Source organism: Gossypium arboreum, chromosome 3 (assembly GCF_025698485.1).
Source record: "Gossypium arboreum isolate Shixiya-1 chromosome 3, ASM2569848v2, whole genome shotgun sequence".
Taxonomy (NCBI): Eukaryota; Viridiplantae; Streptophyta; class Magnoliopsida; order Malvales; family Malvaceae; genus Gossypium; species Gossypium arboreum.
In genome coordinates, this window is record NC_069072.1 from 137,988,050 (window position 1) to 138,008,996 (window position 20,947).

Below are 20,947 nucleotides of genomic sequence, written 5' to 3' on the forward strand. Positions count from 1 at the left end.
TTTTTATTAGTATATTTATATTCTTATTATATTGACATAATAATTTTATTCGCAAATACCGTTCTAAATAAAATAAATACACATCGTTTTAAATTTCATATTTTCTATTAGTACACAAAATATAATTTTCAAAATAAGGCAATATTCCATTCTTAGAAATTCGAGAAAAAAATCGTGCCCTAACTTACTGGGTATCGATTTTCCTCGTTTAACCTAAATAACCGAATATCCTTTTAAAATTCAAATACGATTTTTTTTTTTAAAATTCAAAAGATAATCTTCTTCTCGAGAATTCTAAATGCCATGTCCTAACGTGCTGGATGTGACATTTTATTATTTCGGGATAAGAAAGTCTTTAGCATCCGCTCGATTTATTCAAACATCTTTGTAAAATTAACATTTATAAACAAGGTGTTGTATTTTAAAATCTTTTTAAAATTTCAATTTTCGACATTAAAGACACTAATTAATCAACTAGGTACCAATTTTGGGCGTTGCGAGGGTGATAATCATTTCTCGTACGTAACCAACTCTCGAACCCATCTTTCTGAATTTCGCGGACCAAAATCGTTGTTTAAATAAATCAAACCATTTATTAAAAACAACCACTTTTATGAGGTGACCCGATCATACCTCATCAAAAAAGATTGGTGGCGACTCTCGTTTTTTCGTTTTCGTTTCCAAAGTCTAGTCGACCCGTTTTTTCAAAAAACGATTTCGACACCACATTTATATTTTTCTTTATTTTCAAAGTCACTTAGCAACACTAAGGGTTGTTTACGTAGTTCAATTTCCCTATGTCTATGGAGTCTAGGCCAGTGGGTAATTTCACTATCTTTAATCACAAATACAACAAATAATTCACACTCTATCACTCCCCAAGTATTGAGATCTCACCTTTATACTGAAAGACTAGAACACTCACCTCCAAAATCCCCCTAAGAACTTGGGAAGTAAACACACAACAATATTTACAAAAACAGTTTGCACTCTCTTACAAAAACAGCTCCTCAATGAATAGATTAAAGTGCTCTCAATAAGCTCTTATATAAAACCTAGACAAGCCTTAAAGCATATATCAATTATGGCTTACTAACATAAAATCTAAGTGAATACAAAATAACTCCTTGAAAATTGTAACACCCTAATTTTCGGGAATTCTGTGAATGTTGGCATAGGTTTAATTATGTTAGTGGGCCTCTAGAAGGCCCAAGCTTAAGATAGAACCCGGCAATTTTAGTTAATTTTTGTTCCATAAGAAAAAGGGGGTGAAATTATGAAATAAAACCTATGTGAAAATGTTTGAAAATGCTATAGGCTAAATTGAAGTGGCCAAATAAATAGGAGTGCAAAATAGGAGGATTTACATGACAAACCTCCCATTTTACATGAAGTGGCTAGCCATCATGTTGTTATAGACAATATGAGCTCTTGATATCCATAATTTATGGTACAAATTGATACAAATTGATAATGGGTTAGGTAAATGTTCCATGACAATGGATTAGGTAAATATTCCATGATAATGAGTTAGGTAAATGTTTCATGATAATGGTTTAGGTAAATGTTCCATGATGGGAATTTCATATCTTTTGTATTAAAGAATTAAATGGATGAAATATGAAATTTTATTAAAAGAAAAAGGGGTGAAAAGAACAAAGTTTTGTCCATCTTTGTTCATCATAGCCTAAAGTTAGAGAAGAGAAAGGAGAGGAGAAAGCTCTTAAATGTTTGGTCACTTGGGGAAGAAAATTGAAGGTAAGTTCATGGTAGTTTGCTTCTATCTTGATGTTCATGAGTTCTTCTTGATTCTACCTTAACTCTTGAAGCATATTTTGGTTTTTGGTTGTGTTGTGAGCATTTGGTCATGAATTAAAATGAAGGAAATAGTTGTTGTTTCATGTTCTTTTGATGAAAAATGGAAGATATGTGAAGTTGAGCCAAACAAATGAGCATGCATGTGCTTAGATGCTAAGGGGAAAAATCGGCTAATATGTTGTGCTTTAAAATGATGAAATGGAGATTATACTTAAGTAAAATCATAGATATGTGATGATTGATTGGTGATATACATGTTTAAAAAAAACATGCATGCAAGTTATGTGTGAAAGAGTGATTTGATAATAAATCTGCTTGGGACAGCAGCAGTAACGTGACTTTGGAAAATCACCATAAATTGTGGGAGATGAATTAGAAGCTGAATAAATTATGTAATTAAAGCTTAATGAGTCTAGTTTCAAATGGAATAAACGAGAACATATTTTGAATTCTGTACAATGAGAAATTTGATTCGTAATGAAGAGTGGTCAGATTAGTCAATTAATGAAACATGGGAAACTTTGAGAAAAATCTGGTATTGATTGGCTAAACCAAAAATTATGAAAATTTTATGGATAGAATATATATGAGTCTATTTTCAGGGAAAATTAACGACACTTGATTTGGAGTTTCGTAGCTCCAGTTATAAATGATTTAGTGACTGTTGCTTAGGAAGACAGCTTGCAGTGAAATTATGATTATGTGGTAAACATTGACAAAAATTTGTTAATGAGTTGATTATTGATTTCTTATAAGCTTACTATGATCTATAGGTGTGGTTGGCCGAATATTGTAAGGGGTTAATACGTATTTTGTATTTCAATAGTTAGATTAACATGTTAGTAATCCAATTGCAGGCGGTTCGTGTGTGGATCTCGTCAGCATATCGTCACAAACAGGTGTGTAACTAACACCCTCTTTCTTAGTCTAGATCGGCAAAAGTCGAAAAGCCGAAATGCCGAAAACCGATATTTTGTAGATTTGTGAGTGGGCGAATGCTCGTGAGGTAAATCGATTAATGTTTTTGGTAAGCTGCAAAATTTGGACTGTAAAGTGCATGATTTCTGTGCCCTCGATATTTTTGGGCTTAATGGGCCAAAATTGGAATGATGGGCCAACCGGGCCAATTCGGTAAGAACCCTCGGTACGTGATTCTGTTAGTACGTGAAAAGTAGGAATATGCATGAAAAACCCTAAAATAGATAAATTACTGAAATACCTTTAAAAGTGGAAAATTTACAGTTTTACCCCTAGTAGATAAATTACCGAAATACCCCTAGGGTTAAATTGACCTAAATGCATGTTTGACTGTTGTTATTTACTGCATGCCATGTTGTTATTATCTGATGCATGGGACTGGGATATTGACGGAGGAAGTACTGAAAGTGGCTTGTCCACGTACTGGAGGCTTTGCCTCAATTTACTGTTAACTGAGCAAAGCAAGGTCAAGAATGTGGAGTGTTGGGTGGGTTGAGCTATTCCCACATGGAGTGTATGGCTGGTACGGGTGGAGTGTAGTGGTTGGTGGGTTGAGTAGTCTCCCAAATGGGCTTGCATATGTTTATCGATCTCGCATGTATTTTGAAATGGGCCTATGGGCCATCATTTATCTCTGAATAAGGGCTAAGGCCCGGTTTATTGTAATCTGAAAAGGGCTCGCCCAAGACCACTGTTACCCAAATGGGCTTGCATATGTTTACTTGATGTTGCATGTATTTTGAAATAGGCCTATGGGTCATCTTCATTATCTGAATAAGGGGCTAAGGCCCGGTTTATTGTAATCTGAAAAGGGCTCGCCCAGACCACTGCACTGAATGGGCTTAGGCCCAATGGGCTTGAGTGACTTGGGCTTTGAGTGAGTTTTCCTTACACACTGAGTTTCCCCAAACTCACCCCTTCTTTAACCTTGCAGGTGAGCCTTGATGTGGGTGACTTGGAGCCGGAGGGGATTCAGAGTTGCCATGGTGAATACTTTGGGGTTTGAAAAAGAGACTGGTTTTCTTAAGTTATTTTTAATTGCTATTTAATTTTTGGGTTGTAATAAGACCATTTTAACTTTATTTTCTTCTTTGATTTTTCTGGGATTATATTATTAAAAACAACTTTAAATTGATGGATACTAATTCAAAGGCTAGACTTAGGGTGTGATTTCAAAACGATACTTGTTTTTTTTTAAAATAACACGACGTCATGAATATTCAGTTTACCAAAGATAATCACTCAAAGAAATTTCAACTTGTTATAACCAAGTGTGGCAATGGATGTGGGCATGTCTAGGATTGGATCCAATCGGAGAGCTTGGTACTTAAGCAGCCTTCATGGCTCACCTCCTCTGTTATGGATACCTACCTGGTGCCCAGCTTCCATTCACTTGGTTAGTTTGACAAAAGTCATATTTTTTTTAAAACATTAAAAAGGGAACACGGGTTTTTGACTTCAAAGTGGCACGTCGGATTCGGCCTTAACGACTGGGCCGGGTTTGGGGTGTTACAAAAATAGCTATTACAACATAAACATCTAAAGCACAGTCAACCAAATATATGCTCAACAAAATTAACAACACAATCTCGATTAAATCTCCACATTTTAAGGGTTAGCTTAAAATTAACAACATATCGAATCTCGATCGTATCCAAAATGATCTTCAAATGCCAAGGATTAGCTTCCATATATGGACCATATTATCTTCAATATAACAACACATTAAAAGTCTAAAGAATTTTTTTTATTAAATTGCCAAACCAAAGAAGGTAAGTAATTAAACTACCTCAATGACAACTTACAATGAGCACTATCGAGTGTCACTCAACTTCATTATTTACATTTTACCTCAACAACATTGAATCATAAAAATATGGATACAACAAAATCACTAACAATTACAATAAAAGAAAATAACTAAAAAATTGTAATAGAAAACGTCCCAAGCATAATTTTATACCCCACGCTCAATCTTTGTAAGAGATGTCTCACTAATTTTAAAGCATGGTTGAAATATTTTAAATTGAAAACTAGATTGAAACATTTTAGAATAAATGATCTAAGCTTTGATGCCACTAAATCTATCACGCCCCGAATTAAGGCATGACAAACGCCGCACACTTATAGGATAGAGTCTCATGAATATGCAAGGCTATATTACTAATACCTAAAATTTTAAGTAGTCCAAAATATTTTATATAAAATTATTGATTCATAATCTCATTAAAGTTTATCAATTTGTTTTGCAAATAACTTTCAAAATATGTAGTGAAGTTAATTTAAAAAACAATTAAACATGTTAAATAATATCAAAAGTCTAAAAAATTCAATAATTTCTTGAAACCCTTAAAGAAATATAATTATGTATAAAATTGTCACTCCCCAAATTTTTCATGTTCATGAGCAAAGTTAGAATTTATAAAAATATTAAAAGAGTAAGTAGCTAGCGTTTACCTTAGTTGGGTTAAGCAAACACAAAAAATTTTATGCCAAATATTTAGTAGAAAATATATAATTACAAAATTTACAAGTAATATGTGGTAACATAGTTCAAAACATATTTTAGGTCAAAGCAATAATTAAGACAATTTAATAATTTCCGAATACACTAATAGATAAAAGCAACTCCCTTTTTATCGTTATAATCACCCTTAACCCCGATGACAAAGGTCAAAAATCATAATTTACCCCTGTGACAATAGGTTGAAACAAAAACTACAATTAACTCTAGTTGCAATAGATCGGTACAAAAACCAAAACTTATTGAAATTATTTTATTTTAATATTTAATAATTATATACACATTTTTACTTATTGAAATTTTTATATAGTAATCTTAACATTATTTTAATGTTTACATTAGAGTAGTATTATATATTTAGTATAGGTTTACTTTTTAATGTGTTCTAAATTACATAATATATAAAAATAACATAATATAAAGTATTATAAACTTAAATTGTGCCGAGCTCGGGCTTTGAATGTTCAAACTCAAGTCCAACCCATATTTTAAATGGGCCTAATTTTTTTTGTCTAATCCCATTTTTAAGGCCTAGTATTTTTGTCCAAACTCTCTCAAATTTTAGCCTGACCCATGAACATGTCTAGTACTTTGTCTCCAAAATCCATTAAAATCTAGTAATAAAGGTCATTACAAATTTCAACCCTTCATCTCCTCTCTAAACCTAAAAAATCCATAGTGGTACAGCTTAGGTTTAGATTTGTTACACTTACACCTATTTTTCTATTGGTTTTTTAGGGGGTTTGGGACGTGAGGTGAAGGAATAGAGAAGAAAAGGGTGGGAAAAGAGAGGAAAGGGAAAGTGCGAGGAAAGAAAAGAAGAATAATTCAATAATAATTGTAGTCAAAAGTAGAGAATATGCATGATAATGTTCCAAACAATCTAAACAATAATTAGAAACTAAATGATGCTTTAAAATTTTGGATCATTGAGTTTCTAGGTTTGAGTTCGGTTAGCTATATTTATCCATGTGTAGATTTTTAGTCTAGATTTTATTTTGGTTTAAGGTAGGGTTGTAAATTAGATATTTGTACTCGTAAGCTACTTGAGTTTGACTCAAAAAAAATTTAAACTCAATTCAGTAATTATCGAGCAAGCTCGAGCTATTGATCGAGTCAAATTTAAGCTTAATAATACTTGATTCGAACAACTCGGGAGCCTTATTGAGCTTTTTATACTTTTATATTATAAAATGACGTTATTTCCCTCTATATATAAACTTAAGCTTAATTGTTGAGCCGAGCTCAAGCACAAAAATTAATACATACATATGTTTACAATTTTGTAAACTTTTCTACTTTTTTATTTTATAGCTTATCCTAGAGACAAAATTAGAGCTTTAAAGAAATTATTGACTCCTCAAGTTTTTATTTGTCTTAATTTTTTTTCTTTCTTCATAAGTTATCTATCATCTTAATCCTATAAGTGTCATTGATTTTGTTTTTGTTTATAAAAATTTGTTGATCTCATCTCTAACGAGCTGGCTTATAAGTGTGTTAATGGAGCCTACAAAAAGAGAGAAAGAGTACTCCTTCTATTGGACCTTCGATAGAAGGAGGAGATGAAGGTATTTTTTTCAAACTTGAAAAAATAAATAAAAATATATAAATAAAATTTGACAAACTTTACTAATTGAAGGGTTGAGATTTTGACAAATGTTAGAGAAATGAGGAGATGAAGGGCTGAGATTTGTATTGACATTTTATTGGAGCTCCAATAGAAAATGGAGATGAAGAGATGAAGGGTTGAGATTTGTAATGACTTTTTATTAGAACTCCAATAGAAAGAGAAGATGAAGTGATGAGATTTGTAATGACCTTCTATTGGAGCTCCAATAGAAAAAGGAGATGAGACTAAGATTTGTAATGACTTTCTATTGGAGCTCCAATAGAAGGAGAAAATGAAGGTCAAAAAAGAAGAGATGAAGGGCTGAGATTTGTAATGGAGCTTCAGGAGGAAGATGAAGATATTACTTTCAATAAAAGATCATTACAAATCTCAACCGGTCATTTACAAATCTCAACCCTTCATCTCCTTTTATTAGAGCTCCAATAGAAGGTCATTACAAATCTCAACCCTTCATCTCTTCATCTCCACTTTCTATTGGAGCTCCAATAGAAGGTCATTACAAATCTCAGCCCTTCATCTCCTCCTTTCTCTAACATCTATCAAAATCCCAACCCTTCAATTAGTAAAGTTTGCCAAACTTTATTTATGTATTTTTATTTATTTTTTTCAAGTTTGACAAAAATACCTTCATCTCCTCCTTCTATTCTAATAGAAGGAGCTTCAAAAATACCTTCATCTCTTCATCTCCTCTTTCTATTGGAGCTCCAATAAAAGGTCAATACAAATCTTAGCCCTTTATCTCATCCTTCTATTGGAGCTCCAATAGAAGGTCATTACAAATCTCATCACTTCATCTCCTCCTTTTTCTAGCATCTGTCAAAATCTCAACTCTTCAATTAGTAAAGTTTGTCAAACTTTATTTATGTATTTTTATTTATTGTTTTCAAATTTAACAAAAATATCTTCATCTCCTCCTTCTATTGGAGCTCCAATGGAGGAGATGGAGGGCTAAGATTTGTAATTATTATCTATTGAAAGTAATAATGTGTGCATAATAAAAGTAAAAGGTACAAAATATTTAAAATAAACCAATAATAAAATTAGACTTTTATTGATGCAAAAATAGTGGGTTTAAAAGTAATAATGTTTGCAATTTTCCTAATAGAGTTAGTATTTTTATGGTTACGTTATTACTAAGTGATTTTTTTAATTTCAAAATGTCATGCCATAACTTTTAATAGATGAAACTTAATGGTACTAACAATTAGACCTAAATTTTAAATCCAAAAAAAGAGAGACTAAATTCCCAAAATAAATGTAGAAGAACTAAATCCCAAATGTACAAAATGCTTAGAGACTTAGAGCATATTTTAATCTTCAATTTTTTACTTTAGAATTTGACACAAACAAATAATTAAGCCAACACGAAATGTGGACAAAAATGAAACTTAAGGAATTAAAACATAACTTTTATTAAATTATATAATATGATTTTTGTTTAAATTTTTTAATTATAATATAATTTTTTTGTTAACTTTTATTAAATCAAAACACTTCAAATATAAATGTAGTAATGTGTTTGAGAGTAAAGTTTTGGAAAAGATGAAAACTCTTTGAGATTAATGGAAAAATTAAATTTTGAGGAAGATCTTTATATCTATTGATAGTTTATTTTTATTTATTTAATTTCACCTTTATTTTTTATTTTTTGGAGGAGATGATAGAAGGTTATTACAAATTTCAACCTTTCATCTATTCATCTCCTCTTTCTATTGGAGCTCCAATATAAGGTCATTACAAATCTCAGTCCTTCATCTCCTCCTTCTATTGGAGCTCTAATAGAAGATCATTACAAATCTCAGCCCTTCATCTCCTACTTTCTCTAACATATGTCAAAATCTCAACCCTTCAATTAGAAAAGTTTGTCAAACTTTATTTATATATTTTTATTTATTTTTTCAAGCTTGACAAAAATACCTTCATCTCTTCATCTCATCTTTCTATTGGAGGCGCTCCAATAAAAGGTCAATACAAATCTCAGCCCTTCATCTCCTCCTTCTATTGGAGCTCCTGCTCCAATAGAAGGTCATTACAAATTTTAGCCCTTCATCTCCTCCTTTCTCTAACATTTGTCAAAATCTCAACCCTTCAATTAGTAAAGTTTGTCAAACTTTATTTATGTATTTTTATTTATTTTTCAAATTTGACAAAAATTTGTAATGACCTTCTATTGGAGCTCCAATAAAAAGAGGAGATGAAGGGTTGAGATCTCCAATCTAAAGTAGAGATGAAGGGTTGAGATTTGTAATGACCTATTAGAGCTCCAATAGAAGGAGGATATGAAAGGTTGAGATTTGTAATGAACTTCAATTGGAGCTCCAATGGAGGAGATGAAGGGTTGAGATTTATAATGATCTTCTATTGAAAATAATAATGTGTGCATAATAAAAGTAAAAAGTACAAAATAAAGATAAAAAAATTTAATTTTGTTCGAATTATTAAAAAAGTTCAAAACAAATCTCATATGTGCCAACAAATAATGATACAATAAGAAAAACAAAACTTACTATTAATCATTACTACTAAAAATTTTAACTTGTAATTCTTTTTAGTGATAATAAGCATTGTATATATTAAGTAATTTACATTATAAATCATTGAACTTAACCTCGACTTTCAAATAGATCAAAAAAAATTTATTGAATCAAATTACATAATTTAATTTTGTAATAGATGTTAGAGAAAGGAGGAGATGAAGGGCTATGACCTTGGAGCACTAATAGAAAAAGGAGATGGGCCTAAGATTTGTAATGACTTTCTATTGGAGCTCTAATAGAAGGTGGAAATGAAGGTCAAAAAGGAAGAGATGAAGGGCTGAGATTTGTAAAGATAAGGAGGACGAAGGGCTGTGATTTGTAATGGAGCTCCTAGGAGGAGATGAAGATATTTTTGTCCAACTTTGTTTATGTATTTCCATATATTTTGTCAACTTCAAACTACTTTTACTCTTGATGGGCTTATTCCCTTAGTCAAGCCCGTGTTTTTGGTTACAGTTTTTCAATGAAAAATTCATCAGATGTCTGACAACGTCTGAATAAGCACTCCTTTATCCACAACTAAAAGACAATTAGCCCTCTAGAAAAGAATTAGACAGGTCGGTGACGCGGAGAGCTCTATATATACCCAGTTGGGGGCTTACTTTTAACAGAAACCCCATTTAGCCAAGGTTGAACCAAGAAAATATGGAGGGAAACGGATACAATAGTCCACCATCATCACCAGAAATAGATTTTTCTGTGACTGAAACCATTAAATATGCAGAGAAGCCTTTGGTTCTGATAACCCTATTTGTTGTTGCCGTGGTTTTAATCATATGCAGCTTCTGGTGTATCCGACGTCGTATACATGGCAATAACGTCGATGGCAATGGCAATGGAAACGCTCCGGTTATCGAGCTGTTTCCTCCTGCCTAACTTCTCGGTAAGTTTTTTTTTTCATATATATACCCGTTTGGTTGTAGTAGATATTTGTCATCTTGTTTGCCATGACCACATTTGTTGGCAGCGTTGCCATTATCACAGTAAGTTTATGTATGTATGTACGTGATGCATACCAGCTTTTTGAGGGAGAGCAATCCAAAACCAGTTCCATATTTCTCTATATAACCCTTCAGCTTAGAGTCTTCTTCGGGAGACCAACGCCCTTTCTTCACATTTGCTTTGTCACAACAGGGAGCTCTCCCCATTTCTCCATTTTCTTTCTTCTTTGCTGACTTTTATGAAACCAAAGGCTCACCCTTTTTATAAACTTTGATGGATCGCCTGGTTTTTGTTTCTGTTTTTCTTTTATCCAATTTTTTAAAGTCACACCTATATGGTTGTAGTAGATATTGGTCATCTTGTTTGCCATGAACACATTTGTTAGCAGTCTTTGTTAGATACTATATATATTTATCGCTCACTAAAATGTGTACTTTAATTTTCTTGAACAGGTTGTTCTTTCAGGAAGCATCTATTCCATGATGGGCTATATCAACGAGACTCTTATAGTAATAGGGATTTGAACTTCATTACATTTATATCAATAGGTTGTTTAATTTCAGTGTGTTTACTTTGAGTACCAAATACTTTCTTTGTAACCACGTTTGTATTTGGGATGGATTTTAATAAGACAAGTGGTTGAAATATTTGACTATTTTAAATTGAATATTATGTGATTCGGATTAGTAATTATTCCAGGAAGCATCCATGGGGTTTGTACGGAATGAGTAGTTTAATTATAATTATTAAATATTAAAATAAAAATGTTGTGAGACAGAATCTCATGAATATGCAAAATTATCACTAACACCTAAAATTTGAAGTAAACCTAAATAATTAATATAAAATTATTAATTTATAATCTCATTAAACTTTATAAATTTGTTTTGCAAATAATTTTCAAAATATGTAGTAAAGTTAAAAAAATTAAAAACAACCACTTAAACATGATAAATAGTTAGAAAGTTTAAAAAAATTCAAAATTTTCTTAAAACCCCTAAAGAAACAAAATTATCGCTATGGTCACCTTTAGTCCCGATGATAAAGGTCAAAAACCATAATTTACCCTAATAGTAGTGGTGGATTGGAACAAAAACCACAATTAACCCAAATGAAAATAGATTGAAACAAAAATCAAAACTCACCTTAATTGTTAAAATCCATAATCGATTTACCCTTCCTTTGCCTTTCTCCCTCTTCTCTAGGATTAGTTTTCCCAAATTGCCAAAACTATAGAAAGTCATTCCTTTTTTTTCTATTATGTTAATTTATAAAACTATAAAACAACATTAAAATTCGACTTTAAAAAAGAAGGGATTATTAGATCACATAACTAATTGGATATTTTAAATAATAATCGAATTAACGAGTTTCATTTTCTAAAATTATAAGATTATATAAAAATTATTGTTAATTGGTTACAAAAAGTTATGGATGTTTATATAGATGAAACATAGAGTGCCTTTGTTTCGAGGAGATTAATCACTAATAATATCCTTACTTATGAAATTCTACATGCTTTCAAGCAATAAAGAACTAAAAGAAAATGTTTTTTTACACTCAAACTCGATATGAGTAAAGCCTATGACAGGACTGAATGACATTTTTTATGGAAGATGGTGTTAAAGATGAGCTTCCTTGTCTCATTGGTGGATTTCATTATGCATTGCATAACTACTGTCTTTTATTCGATTGTTATTAATGAAGAGGGGGGAGATCTTTAAATCGACAAGAGACCTTAGATTGGGAGATCCACTTAGTCCTTACGTCTTTTTGATTTGTAGTGAATGACTCTCATCTCTTATGAGATTGGCAAAGCAGGAAGAGTTACTGTTTGGAGCAAAAGTGTGCAGATAATGGCCAACATCATCTTACTTATTATGATGTTGGTTTCTGATGGGCTTTTGGTTTTCTTATTGTTTTTGATGCCTTGAATGGATTTGAGTAGCTCTTTTTTTTTTTTTTTTGCTGGATTTTCGTTGGTTCTTGAGGGATCAGTTTATTTCCCTATGCACCTTTTTTACTTTCTTGGTTTTATTATCCGTTATTATATTTGTATGTTGAATATTTTTTAATATATAAAGTCCAACTATTTTTCCATAAAATATATATTCTTTGTTTTCATTTTTAGAAACTAATTCTGATTTTCTGTTTTCTAATTGAAAATGTTTTAGTAAATAAAAATAAAATTTATTTTAATAATGAAAATATGAAAACATATTTGTACACTGTTTTCTTATAATAAAAACATAAGAAATAAAATAAAAATCATTACATTTATATTAATCAAATTTAAAGTTAGAAGTCATTGTTAGCAATTCTTTTATTCAATTTTAAAAAATTAGTAATTTTTTTAATTATCACATATTTTTATTTTTATTTTCTAAAATCATTTTCAAAATTTTCAACAAAACGCATTTTCTTTAGTGTTTCATTTTCTCAAAAAAAAACTAAAAATGAAAATTTGGTAAAAGTACCATGAAGGCACTTGTAGTCGTAGTTAAGTTGTATTTTGCCCATATTACTCAAAACATGAGCAAAGTAATCCCTATATGTTAGATCAAAGAGCAAAATTGTCATTTCTATTAAAAATTTCATCAATTTTTACTATTAAAAACTAGCGTAACTGATAGAATAACTAAACAGTTACACATGGCATGTCACGTGTACTTCATATTAATGTATAAGGACATTTTACTCGTAGAAAGACTAATTTACTATCTTTTGAGTAGAAAGAGAAAAATGCATTTCAACTCTTGTACAAAGACTTTAATAGTACTTTTATCAAATAATCTCTATTTCTTAAAACCAAACGCATTTAGTAAAGACTAGGGGCATAACTAAGGGCTGGCAGGGGCTTTGACCCTCCTAAAATGCAATTTTTTTTCATTTAGGCCAATGAACATTTTTAAAATTTTAAATTAGTGAAGGTAAAATTTCACTTTGGCCCCTTTAAAAATGATAAAAAAATTTATTTAATCCTTTAAAAATTATAAAGATATAAACTATTAAAATGATGAAATTGTATTTTTACTATTGTAAAAATTATAATTTAAATTCGGCCCCCTAAAAAGATTTTCTGGTTTCGCTCCTAATAAAGACGATGATACTTGTCCGCATGAAATTTGACATTTTAAAACATCTTACCAAATTGTTTTAATGCCTTCTCCAAAATTTATGTGAGAATTAATGCACCTAAAAAACTGCAAAATATCGACTTATCGATGCGACTTTTTTCTATAATAACAAATTAGCCTTTTACTATTTACATATTTTATTAATTTGATCTTAATTTTAAAAATTCAATAAATTTAATCTTCAACTTTATATATTTTATCAATTTTATCTTGATTCTTAATAATTTAAAATAAAAATTTAAAAATTTAATTTTCAATAAAATTACAAACAAAATTACATTTTGAGGCACGTTATTAATGCATTATCAGAAAATTACATGAGAATTAATGCACACATACATAAAATAAAAAAAAGTGAGAATTAATAGTGTCCTATTTATTAGTATATTTATGTTTTAGTTACTTAAGTTAAATTTTTTTATTTTATCTATTATTAAAATATAATATTTTAGTCATTTCTCTATTAAATCTTTTATAGAATGTTGGTGTGACCTAATAACAAATTTACTTATTCATTATTTATAAATTTTACCAATTTAATTTTAATTTCAAAAATTTAATAAATATAAACTCTAACTTTACACATTTTATCAATTTATTTTTCATCTTTAAAATTATATATATAAATTTATAAAAATATATACAAAAATATAATATTTATAAAAATCTTTTTATTTTATAAATTAATTAAAATAGATATTTTTTATACAATACCTAATGTTCACAATATTAATGTCGAACTAAGACTCGACACAAGCATAGAGGTGTAGATTTTAACACGCCTTCCCAAACCATTTTAGTGCCTTGTTGGGAGAATTAATGCACTTGCATTTACACACACACAAAATGTGAGGATCAAATTCCCAACTACCATGGGACCGCCATTATTAACCTTCAAAACCAGATTCAAAGTTCGTCACTGAAACCCACAATTTTCCCGAGAGCATCCAAACAAACAAAAGAACAATCCATCTTCAACAGCTCAATCATGGGTTCATCCAATGATTACATTCACATCGTAATGGTTCCATTCATGGCTCATGGCCATCTCATTCCATTCTTAGCTTTAGCAAAGCAAATCCATCACCAAACTGGCTTCAACATCGCCATTGCTAATACCCCTCTTAACATCCAATACCTCCGTTCAACTCTCCGAGGAAACCCCATTCCCGGTATCCATTTTTTGGAGCTTCAATTCAACAGTTCCGACCATGGGTTACCACCCAACACAGAGAATACGGAGAACTTATCGTTAGATCTCATCGGTAAATTCTTTGCTTCATCGGTTTATTTGAAAACTCCGTTTTATAATTTGTTAAAAGATATTGTTAAAAAACAGTGCAAACCACCTGTTTGTGTTATTGCTGATGTGTTTTTTGGGTGGGCTGTTGATGTTGCGAATAGTTTAAACACTATAAACATTGCGTTTTCAACCGGTGGTGCTTATGGCACTTTAGCTTATGTTTCGTTATGGACTAATCTCCCACATCGTAGAACAGATAATGAAGAGTTTAATGTGCCTGGATTCCCTGATAGATGCAAATTTCATGTTTCTCAACTCCATGAATTTTTGAGAAAAGCTGATGGGACTGATTTATGGTCCAAGTTTATGCAACCACAGATTTTAAGCTCTTTTAAATCCTTTGGGTGGTTGTGTAATACTGTTGAAGAGATCGAACCATTTGGGTTGGATTTATTGAGGAAATACATCAAATCCCCTGTTTGGTCCATTGGTCCTCTTTTGCCTAAATCATGGTTAATCAACTCATCGGCACCGGCATCGGTGAGACAACATGCAGGGAAAGAGCCAGGGACATCACCTGAGAAATGTGTTCAATGGCTTGATATGCATAGTGATGATTCAGTTCTATACATTTCATTTGGTTCACAAAACACTATTAGTCCATCACAAATGATGGAACTAGCAACCGGGTTAGAAAAAGCTGGGAAACCGTTCGTTTGGGTTATCAGGCCACCGCTTGGTTTCGACTTGAAAGCCGAATTCAAACCGGAATGGTTACCGGAAGGTTTTGAAGACCGAATGAGTAGGAATAACCAAGGGCTGTTGGTGAAAAACTGGGCACCCCAACTTGAAATATTGTCGCATAGATCAACTGGGGCATTTTTGAGTCATTGCGGGTGGAATTCAACGATGGAAAGCTTGAGTCAAGGTGTGAAAATCATAGGGTGGCCATTGGCAGCCGAACAAGCTTACAATTCGAAGATGTTGGTGGAGGAAATGGGGGTCGCGGTGGAGTTGACAAGAGGGGTTCGGAGTAGTATTTCGAGCGATAAGGTTAAGGAAGTGATTGAAATGGTGATGGGGAAAGAAGGGAAAGGAAGGGATATGAAGAGAAAAGCTCAAGAAATTGCAGAACATATAATGGCAGCTGTTAAAGATGAAGGAAATGAAAAAGGGTCTTCCATTAAAGCATTGGATGATTTTGTTTCAACCATTACAACAGCAAGGAAATAACCAGATCAATGTCTTGTTTTGAGCTTATAATGATTGAATTTTGTAGTTTTTAATGAAGTGTTCTATCATTTACTTTTTATAAATTTTGAGCTTATGATGAATTTCTTTTTACTTTTAATTTTTACATTTAGTTTTACAATCCCAAAACTCAGATTTTTAAAAGAAAAATCTAAGCTCAGATTTAGCTTGACCCTGGAGCACCGACACCAACCCTACTGCCTTACGCCCACTCATATGCTAGATAATGTTGTTTGAATCAAGCTAGACTGGCCAATCAAATAAAAATTTGGTTAGGTTATCAATCTAGAGATAAACATATAAAACTAATTTATTCAGGTAAAAAATTGATTGAATTAAACTTTTTAATAATTTATTTAAGTCGATTGAGCGAACCAATCAAGTTGATTGGATTGATTAAATTAATAAACTAATAATTTGACTAATTTAACTATGGATCCAATTTTTAAAATCTTATATCTTCCCTGCACCTTTTGCCAATGGACATACCTTGTTGTAACGCCTATTAGCTCTAAGCCATTATCCTGTTGTAACACCTATTAACTCTTAAGTCTTTATTGCTTGTCCTTACACTATAAACAAAATCCTCTAAAAATAATTAAAATTTTAATTAAATTATTAATAAAAAATATGAATCAATTGAATTCTTTGAATTGTTTATTTTATGGATCTTTCTCATTATATCATTTATGGTCTCTTTTTAATTATTTAATGACATTTCAGTAATTTTTTTTCATATTATTGATATATAATTTTGGTAATTTTTTTTACCATGAAACCTGAACCCCGAATACAAACTTGACCCCTAAAGATTGAACTCCAAACTTCAAAGTTTAGAGTTTGATGTTCGTGATTTGAGGTTCAATGTTCAGGGTTCAAATTTCAAGATTTAAGGTTTAGGGTTTAGGATAAAAATTATCAAATTTGTGTATCAATGACATGAAAAATTTGTTGAAATGTTACTAAATAATTAAAAGGAACAATAAATAATATGGTGAGAAAGGTTCATAAAATAATTTTCCGAGATTTAATGTTAAAAATGATGATGTGGCTACTTAATTGATTTTTAAAAAATAATTTTACGATGATTTAATTGATTTTTAATTATTTTACAATAATTTTATAGCACTTAAGCCTTAAAAAGATTAAAATTATAAAAATTATTATAAATTATAAATTTGAAAAGTGCATGGATAGGACTAACAATAGACTACTCATTATAAATTATTATAAATTAAAATTTTTTGTAAATTTTATTGTTACTTATTATACTTTACAAAAGTTGTGGATTTTGTTAAGCTTGGATTTGGATCGGACTTTACAGAGGTGACATTGTGAGCAGCGTGAAGCTTGGAAATTTATTAAGCGATGGTGTTGAGTTGGATAAGATAGACTACTAGTAAGCGAAGGCGACGTTCCCGGCAGTGCCAAGCCCTGTAACAAGCTAGAGTTCGACAATATCAATGGTTTAGAGGAACCTATAGGCGCCATTCCAAGATGTGTCAAGCTCGGCAATGATGAACCATTAGTAGGCAAAAACAGTTCGATCATAGTTAAAGGCAACATTCCTAGTAGTGCCAACTGCCAAGCCTGATGTTGAGTTCCATCGTTGAGGGAAATCTATAGGTGCCATTGCAGGCAAAACCAAACTCGATTTAGAGTTTGACAATGAAAGTCGATATGAACCCATAGGTGGTGCGCCGAGTTCGAGACCGGTGGAATATTAGTAGGCAAAGATGGTTTATCCGGTGCATATGGATGAGTCGAAGTCATAGGTGCCATAGCAGGTTGTTTCAGGCTCGACATTGAAGTCGATTTAGTCGTAGAAACCATAGGTACGATTGCTGGTTGAGCCATTGGAGCCATTGTGGACTCTTTTGAACTCAAAAGCGGCGGTTGAGAACTCACCGTAAAAGGCTCGGCAGGTGATATAGACACAAGATATGGAGCAGCTGCTATTTCAATGCCAAAAAGTATGAAAACTGTTAATACGTGAATTTTTCTATGAACACATTTATTTAATTTAATACGGTTGATTTTTTTTTAAATTAATTTTAAATTATTTCATCCATCACAAGGCAAGATAAAGACCAGACACCAACAAAAAGACAGATAAGAGAATTTGCAGACACAGATGTTTGCTAAACAAATGACTACTTGTCTCTTCTTCATGGACCATTTCATTGGCTTAGTAAATAAAATATAATTTACTCAAATATATAAAATTATTTTTTAGAAGAAATATACTCTTAATATACTTAAATTAAATGCATATTCATTGGAATATCACAACTTTGATACTAGCTAAAGTCAAAATATTTAAGTTAAATTATGTTATTAGTCCCTGTATTCTGTGTAAGTTTTGAATTTAGTTCTTATGCTCTAACTTGGTCAATTTTAGTTCTGTATTTTTAAAATTTTGAAATTTTAGTTTTGACCTAAACTGTAGAAGTTAAATTTATTAGGTTAGATTTTGCTATTAGTGCCATACTATATGTGTAAGCTATGGGTTTAGTCTTTATTTTCACTTTGATCATTTTTAATCTCTATATTTTCGGATTTTGAAATCTCAATTTTGAATTAAAAGGTAATTGTTAAATCAATTAACAAAAAATACATGACTTTTTTTCCGAGTGTTATGTGAAAAGCGCAAACTGATATTGCATTACATATACAATAATATGTTTTCGCATAAAATTTTGAAAATATCATATTTTAATTGCAACTGTTTCGGTCAAGAATGAAATTTTAAAATTCGAAAAGTACATAGACTAAATCTATAATTTATGCATAGTACAGGGCCTAATAGCTAAATTTAACCCATATTAAATATATCATATCAATTGTCAACCAAAGCATTGATGCAATGGCAAAAACCTTATCAAATTTATTTTAGGATTTATTAGTAATTTGGTCCTTATATACCTCAATTACCGTATTAGTCTTTAAAGTTTTTTTAATAAGAAATTATACCTAAACTATTAATTTTGTCTAATTTTATAAAAATGATAACATCCAATAAGAACATGCCATGTGTCATATTCTTATTGGATGATATTGTAATTCTTTTAAAACTGAAATAAAATTGATAGTTTAGATATAATTTTGACCAAAACACTTTGAGGATCAATCTGAAAATTGAGATATAATTTTGGGATTAATTTACTAATAAAACCTTTATTTTATTATTTCCATTTCCTAAGATCCGTTATCGACGGTCCAATTCTTTAATTAAAAAATACATGATAATATAATAAACAACAACGCGTTTTCATAAACTTTATAATAAGCATTAATTTAATATAAAAACATTAGGTTATATTAAAAATCATAATATAAATAATGTCACACCTAATTTGATTAGTCTCCCCCAACTTACACTTCTCTAAAAAGGGTGTTGTTGCATCTAAATTTTCTCCCCACCATGGAAATAGCGTTTTGTTTTTCCTTTCAATTCTAACTATTTTCTCGAGGATTTTCTCACCATACAAACAATCATATTTTGTATTATTTGATTTCTAAAAAAACTTAATTTCTCCTTGCCTTCGATTAATTCTATACCCAATCAAAACATACATCTCTAGTTCCTCTTCGAAACCCGACAAGGCACCGACGTCGATATCGATATCGGTATTGGCATCTTTGTTGGAATGGATGAGACGGAGTTGAAAAGGGTTTTTCAAATGTTCGACAAGAACGGAGATGGAAAGATTACGAAGAAAGACTTGATCGAGTCATTGGAGAGCTTGGGTATCTTTATTCCCGAAGGTGACTTAATCCAAATGATCGAAAAATACGACGTCAATGGCGACAATTGCATCGACTTCGACGAGTTCGGTGAGTTGTATCAATCCATCATGAGTGATAAAGATGAAGAGGAAGATATAAAGGAAGCTTTTAAGGTTTTTGATCAGAATGGAGATGGTTACATTTCCATCGATGAATTGGGGTCCATTTTGGTCTCTCTAGGGCTCAAACAAGGGGAAAAGGCCGAGGATTGCAAGAGGATGATAATGCAAGTGGATGCAGACGGTGATGGTAGGGTTAATTTTAGCGAATTCAAACAAATGATGAAAGGAGGCGGTCTCAGTGCATTAACTTGACAAAGGGATCAATCTCCGACAAATCAATACAATCTTTGTCTTCGGCTTCGACTGCACCAACCAATCGATTGTTGCCAACCGTCACTCGAACTCGTAGTACGGAAATCTATATGAGGGTGTAATGGGATAAGTGATGTTCTTTTTTAGGGGTTGTAAAATTTGATTTGGGATAGTGTATAAGTGTATATTGATATATAATATGTTTATTTAAAATGAAAGGCAAAATTATTCGGATTTGGAATGAGTCTGATTATGAATATGTATTTAATAAGAATATGATTTATATATATATTTGGAGTATTTTTATCTTATAAACTATACTTGATCGATATCGTTAACTAAATATTGTTAAAAAAATAAAAGTTTGAATAATATAAAACAAGAGTCTTTGATAGCTTGTTTGATTTTAAAAACACATCTGTGTTCAATTTTTTCTTAGTTATAACTAAAATGTTCATTTTGAGTTACATAATGGGAAATGATAGTACTTTACAATCCGATAAACATAGGCATGAAAATTCGTATATCTGTATTGTATTATTGTGCAATTCTAACACATTGATAATTTACCTTATATAGATTTTGATATGTTGATATATTCATGTCGTTTTTTAGTTATATTCTCATATCATGTCCGGATTAAATCTTAACCTCCTTTTAATAGTAGTAGGACTTTGTGTTATTTTGTAGCACCACATGAAGGTACCACAATTCGAGTACAAAGATGGTGCCAAGATCTTTTACAATGAATATGAAAGGTGAGTATGCTTCATCATGTGTGTGA

General features: G+C 31.1%; 2 protein-coding genes and 1 long non-coding RNA gene across 4 annotated transcripts; all 3 read left to right on the forward strand.

Annotated features, from left to right (window-relative positions):
• The first annotated feature begins 1,600 nt into the window (after positions 1-1,600).
• On the forward strand, positions 1,601-3,974 carry LOC128290677 (uncharacterized). The gene is made up of 3 exons (XR_008280465.1): positions 1,601-1,758; positions 2,676-2,717; positions 3,731-3,974. It is a non-coding gene; the product is annotated as an uncharacterized LOC128290677 (long non-coding RNA).
• A 10,332-nt stretch (positions 3,975-14,306) lies between these two features.
• On the forward strand, positions 14,307-16,143 carry LOC108474526 (UDP-glycosyltransferase 92A1-like). Of its 2 annotated transcripts, XM_017776476.2 has the most exons (2): positions 14,307-14,831; positions 15,066-16,143. In XM_017776476.2, the coding sequence occupies exons 1-2, from the start codon at positions 14,555-14,557 to the stop codon at positions 16,040-16,042; spliced, it is 1,254 nt and encodes a 417-aa protein (XP_017631965.1). In that variant the 5' UTR covers positions 14,307-14,554; the 3' UTR covers positions 16,043-16,143. The 2 variants fall into 2 exon arrangements, with proteins under 2 accessions (XP_017631965.1, XP_017631964.1); XM_017776475.2 differs by having other exon boundaries at positions 14,307-16,143.
• A 3,330-nt stretch (positions 16,144-19,473) lies between these two features.
• LOC108475663 (calmodulin-like protein 7) lies at positions 19,474-20,478 on the forward strand. The gene has a single exon (XM_017777647.2). The coding sequence runs from the start codon at positions 19,711-19,713 to the stop codon at positions 20,161-20,163; it is 453 nt and encodes a 150-aa protein (XP_017633136.1). The 5' UTR covers positions 19,474-19,710; the 3' UTR covers positions 20,164-20,478.
• The last annotated feature ends 469 nt before the right edge of the window (positions 20,479-20,947 follow it).

Coding starts and splice junctions, on each gene's coding strand:
- LOC108474526 (XM_017776475.2), top strand. CDS start 14,555: ATGGGTTCATCCAATGATTACATTCACATCGTAATGGTTCCATTCATG.
- LOC108475663 (XM_017777647.2), top strand. CDS start 19,711: ATGGATGAGACGGAGTTGAAAAGGGTTTTTCAAATGTTCGACAAGAAC.